Source organism: Amaranthus tricolor, chromosome 6 (assembly GCF_026212465.1).
Source record: "Amaranthus tricolor cultivar Red isolate AtriRed21 chromosome 6, ASM2621246v1, whole genome shotgun sequence".
In the NCBI taxonomy this organism is placed as follows: Eukaryota; Viridiplantae; Streptophyta; class Magnoliopsida; order Caryophyllales; family Amaranthaceae; genus Amaranthus; species Amaranthus tricolor.
The window spans coordinates 20585660-20590988 of record NC_080052.1 but is presented as its reverse complement, the minus strand read 5'-3'; the positions used below and the strand labels follow the sequence as shown (position 1 = coordinate 20590988).

The following is a 5329-nucleotide window of genomic DNA, read 5'->3' as shown; positions in this document are numbered from 1 at the left end:
CCCACTTCAAGTAAGACGACAGATAAGTGACCTTGCAAATGTGGATATATACAGGAATTTAAAGGGGTCACTGTTGAAAAATTAGAAGATCTTGAGCAATTGTACGTATCACATGCAAGAGTCACTAGGTTTAGCGTGAAAAAGTGGACACAAAGATCAAGTAATAATATAATTACGGAGAGGTATTTAGTGTGCTCATGTGAGGGCAAAACACATCATGCACCTGTTGCTTCGGATGAAGGTAACACCGTTTCTAAGAAAACCAAGCTAATTCCAATTATAAGGAGTGACTGTCAAGCTAGAGTGAGACTAAAATTAGACAGAGAGAGGAAACGGGAGATTAAAGCTCGGATTTTATGTGTAGGTCTAATTTAGATTTTATTAAGCACCAATTTGCGCAATCATAATTCCAATTTATCATGTTATAATCCCCATTTCAATATGTTTGATGCCAAATTTCAAAATATTTAATCCCAACTTATATATATATATATATATATATATATATATATATATATATATATATATATATATATATATATATATATATATATATATATATATATATATATATATATATATGATCAAATAAGAAGGATTTTAAAATGAGAAGGGTGAGAAGGATTTTTGTTTGATTTTATTTGGTTACTATATATATAAAAAAGAATACTACGTTATAAATTAAGAACATTTTAAAAATTATTTCATAGTTACCTTTTTGTGTAACATAGTTACTTTTACAATTATAAATTATTGGCTCAATCGTGATCATAGATTTTTTTTATTTTAGTGAAATCAAGGGTGTAGAGTCCTTCTTACACTTCTCATTTTCCAATATATATATATATATATATATATATATATATATATATATATATATATATATATATATATATATATATAAATATATATATATATATATATATATATATATATATATATATATATATATATATATATATATATATATATATATATATATAACCTTCATTTCTCAAATACTCCCCATTTTACACAAACAACCTACAAAATCTCTCAAAAAATTATACTTTCATTTTAAAAAAAAAAAAAAACAAAATCATGAGAGAAATTTGGACTTCATTAGCATCGTTAATGGGTATTTTAGCTTTTTGTCAAAGTCTGCTATCAACCATTTTCCCACCTTCATTACGCTACACTTTTCTCAAATTTTTCAACCGAATTTCCAATTACTTCTCTTGTTACTGTTACTTTGACATCACTGAGATTGACGGCGTTAATACTAACGAACTTTATAACGCCGTTCAACTCTACCTGAGTTCCACCGCAGCCGCTGCATCTGCTTCCGCCGGGAGATTGAGTTTAACTCGTTCCGTTAACTCCTCCGCCGTTACTTTCGGGTTAGCCCATAATGATATTCTGTTCGATTCTTTTAACGGCGTTTCATTTCAGTGGGAACATATTGTAACCCAAAGATCCGCCCAATCGTTCTCATGGCGACCCGTACCCGATGAAAAACGTGGGTTTACTCTCCGGGTTAACAAAGGGTCCAAAGATATGGTATTGGGTCCTTATTTGGATCACATCATGGAGCGGGCCGGGGAAATCCGAAGACAGAATCAGGATAGGTACTTGTATACCAATTCCCGAGGCGGGTCGATGGACTCGGCCCGGCCCGGTCATCCGTGGGAAGCAGTACCGTTTAAGCACCCTTCTACATTCGACACGCTGGCGTTAGACTTGAGGCGGAAGGCTGAAATCATGGCTGATCTTAAGGAGTTCGCTAGCGGTGAATCCTTTTATCGGGATACGGGCCGGGCCTGGAAGCGTGGGTATTTGCTCTACGGCCCGCCCGGAACTGGGAAGTCTAGTATGATTGCTGCTATGGCTAATTACCTTAATTATGATATCTACGATCTTGAGATTACTGAGGTGGGGTCCAATTCCGAGCTTAGGAAGCTTCTTATGAAGACCACCACAAGATCAATCATCGTTATCGAAGATATTGACTGTTCGATCGACTTATCGGATCGACAATCGAAGAATAGGTCAAAAAACCGCCAGTTACTCCACTCTCATCCGAGCCGGGATGATGGGCCAACCGGGCCGGGCTCGGTAACCCTATCGGGTTTACTGAATTTTACAGATGGGTTATGGTCGTGTTGTGGAAGCGAGAGGATATTCGTGTTTACCACCAATCATGTGGAGAAGCTTGATCCGGCATTGCTTAGGAGTGGAAGGATGGATATGCACATTGAGTTGAGTTATTGTTGTTTTGAAGCGTTGAAGATTTTGGTGAAGAACTATGTGCGTTTAGATGTGGATGAAGAGGTGGATGTCGAGACGGGGTCAGAGTTAGAGAGGGTGGTGGACATTGCGAGGATGACTCCGGCTGATGTGAGTGAGGTTTTGATTAGGCATAGGAGGGAGGGGAAGAAAGCTGTGATGGAGCTTTTAGATGAGTTGAAGAGGAGGGTGGAGGTTAAAATTGTAAAAAGGTTGGATTCGAGATTTGAAAATGAGGAAGAAGAAGAGAAGAGAGAGCTTGAGATGATGGATAGCAATGGAGTTGTTAATGTTAATGTTAATGGTGATGATGAAAATGAGAAGAAGGATAAAGAGGGTAAGGTGGTGTTGGTTAATAGTTTTTGTTCAATTGAAACTCATGATGATGAAAATAAAAAGTTTGATTAGTTTTCAAATAGATAAAAAAATAATAATAAAATGATATTAGTACAATGTTTAATTTATTGGTTCTCTTAACTTTTTCTTCAATTATTTTTGTAAGATTTAAGAAAAAAGAAAAAATAAACTGAGGGATGAGAAGATTGGAAAAGAGAATTTGGGAACAAAGGTGTTGAAAGTATAGGTTAGTCCATCTCCAATCTTCATCTATTGGAGTTGGTAAGATGTTCATTAATCATCATCATATCCTTTTAACATATTTTGTTTTACTTAAAAATTGATACTAAGAGTAGTATTAGTAATAGTTTATTTCTGACCGTTTTGAAACACATGCTATGAATATTATTTATCTTTTAAATTTATTATATATATATTACAATAATTGTGTAAGAAAAAATATACTCAAATAAAATCTTATTTAAATCTTCTGATTGATCGTATATATACCCCTATTACATTTATTTTATTTTTTTTTTAATTTTTAGCTATAAATGATATATATATATCAAAAATCATCAACTAAAGTTTCTTCATGTGTTAATGATTTTAAAGAATAACATTTGTATTTTTTAGTACTTTTATTAACATTTATTATTTATAATGATATGAATATAATTATGATATGATTATGGTTGAAATAAAATATAATCTGTCATCGAGCTGGATGGATATTGATAACCAAAAAAAAAGTTGGTTATTATTATGTACTTAATTAGTTTGCATGTGGTGCCTTAGTCCAAAATAGACCTATTTGGCTGACATAAACTATACATTTACAAACTTTTTTTAGGTAGGTGACACTATGCTTATTTAATTTTATTGCCATACTTTACAATATGCAACATTCAAGTGGGGTTTGCTTTGGTAAATCGTAATGCATCTTGTAAGATTATTGTTCCGTATCCTTCTTATTACATCATCTACCATATATATACAATTAATAATCTCTATTAATTTAGGCTATAATCTAGGCTATTAATGGGAAGGTTATAAATTAGTTATCTCCTACTATATTTAACTAATACAAGATTTATACAAAATATTTCAAAGACTATCACACCCCCGCAGTCGAAACGGGAGGATCACGAACATTGAGACTGTTCCGAAAGTCCGCAAATAAAATGAGAGGTAACCCTTTAGTGAAAATATCGGCAATCTGATAACGTGAAGGCACATGTCGTACTCGTACTTCTCCTCGTGCTACTTTTTCTCTGACAAAGTGAATATCCATTTCAATGTGTTTAGTGCGCTGGTGTTAAACAGGATTCCCGGAAAGATAAATGGCACTTATATTGTCGCAATAAACCATTGTAGCTTTTTGAACAGGACAGTGAAGTTCTAGAAGTAGATTTCGAATCCAACAGGATTCCGACACAACATTAGCCACCTCTCTATACTCGGCCTCAGCACTGGATCGAGATAAAGTATGCTGACGTTTGGACGACCATGAGATCAGATTGTCACCCAAATAAACACAGTATCCGGATGTGGATCGTCTCGTATCAGGACATCCTCCCCAATCCACATCAGTATAAGAGACAATATTGGTAATCGAGGAAGGATAAAGGTGTAAGCCAAGATGGAGAGTGCCTTGAACATACCGTATGATACGCTTGAGAGCATTCATATGTTCATCTCTAGGGTCATGCATATGCAGGCAAATCTGTTGAACGGCATATGAGATATCCGGCCTAGTAAAGGTGAGATATTGCAGGGCACCAGCAAGGCTGCGATACTTTGTTGGATCCGCATACTGACACCCCGTTGTAGCACTGACCTTCGACTTAGTGTCTACTGGAGTCGAACTTGGTTTACACGAACCCATACTAGCACGCTCAATAATTTCCTTGGCATATTTGCGCTGTGAGAGAAACAAGCCGCCTTTGTGTTTGGTTACACGAATGCCTAGAAAATAATTTAAGGAGCCTAGATCTTTCATTGCAAACTCAGAGCCAAGGTGAGCCATAATAGATCTACGGAGATCATCAGATGAAGCTGTCAAAATAATGTCATCAACATACAACAATAAGTAGGCCATATCAGACCCTTTCCGATAAACAAACAAGGAATTATCTGATTTACTGTTAGTGAACCTAATATCAGACACAAAATCAGCAAATCTCTTGTACCATGCACGAGGGGCTTGCTTAAGGCCGTACAAAGACTTTTTCAGTAAACAGACATAATCGGGATACACCTTGTCACGGAAACCCATAGGTTGATGCATATAGACAGTTTCCTTGAGGTCCCCATGTAAGAAGGCATTCTTGACGTCGAGTTGATGAATTTTCCAATTTGTCGACAAAGCAAGACTGAGAACTGTGCGGATTGTTGCGGGTTTGACCACCGGACTAAATGTTTCTCCACAATCGATACCAACTTGCTGAGTTTTACCATTACCTACAAGGCGGGCTGTATGCCTCTCAAAAGAACCGTCAGACTTTTCTTTATGAATAAAAATCCACATAGAACGAATAACATTAACATCAGGTGGACGGGGTACTAAGTCCCATGTCTCATTTTTAATAAGAGCATTAAACTCATCTGTCATAGCCAATTTCCAATTCGGGTCACGAAGGGCATCCAAAGGGTTACTTGGGATAGGTGATCTCGTAACCGTGGTATTATGAGCTTGATCGAGGCTGTACTTAGGATTGGGCTTATA

At 35.9% G+C, this 5329-nt stretch overlaps 1 protein-coding gene across 1 annotated transcript; it reads left to right on the top strand.

Annotated features, from left to right (window-relative positions):
• The first annotated feature begins 998 nt into the window (after positions 1–998).
• LOC130814684 (AAA-ATPase At5g57480-like) lies at positions 999–3022 on the top strand. The gene has a single exon (XM_057680829.1). The coding sequence runs from the start codon at positions 1081–1083 to the stop codon at positions 2671–2673; it is 1593 nt and encodes a 530-aa protein (XP_057536812.1). The 5' UTR covers positions 999–1080; the 3' UTR covers positions 2674–3022.
• The last annotated feature ends 2307 nt before the right edge of the window (positions 3023–5329 follow it).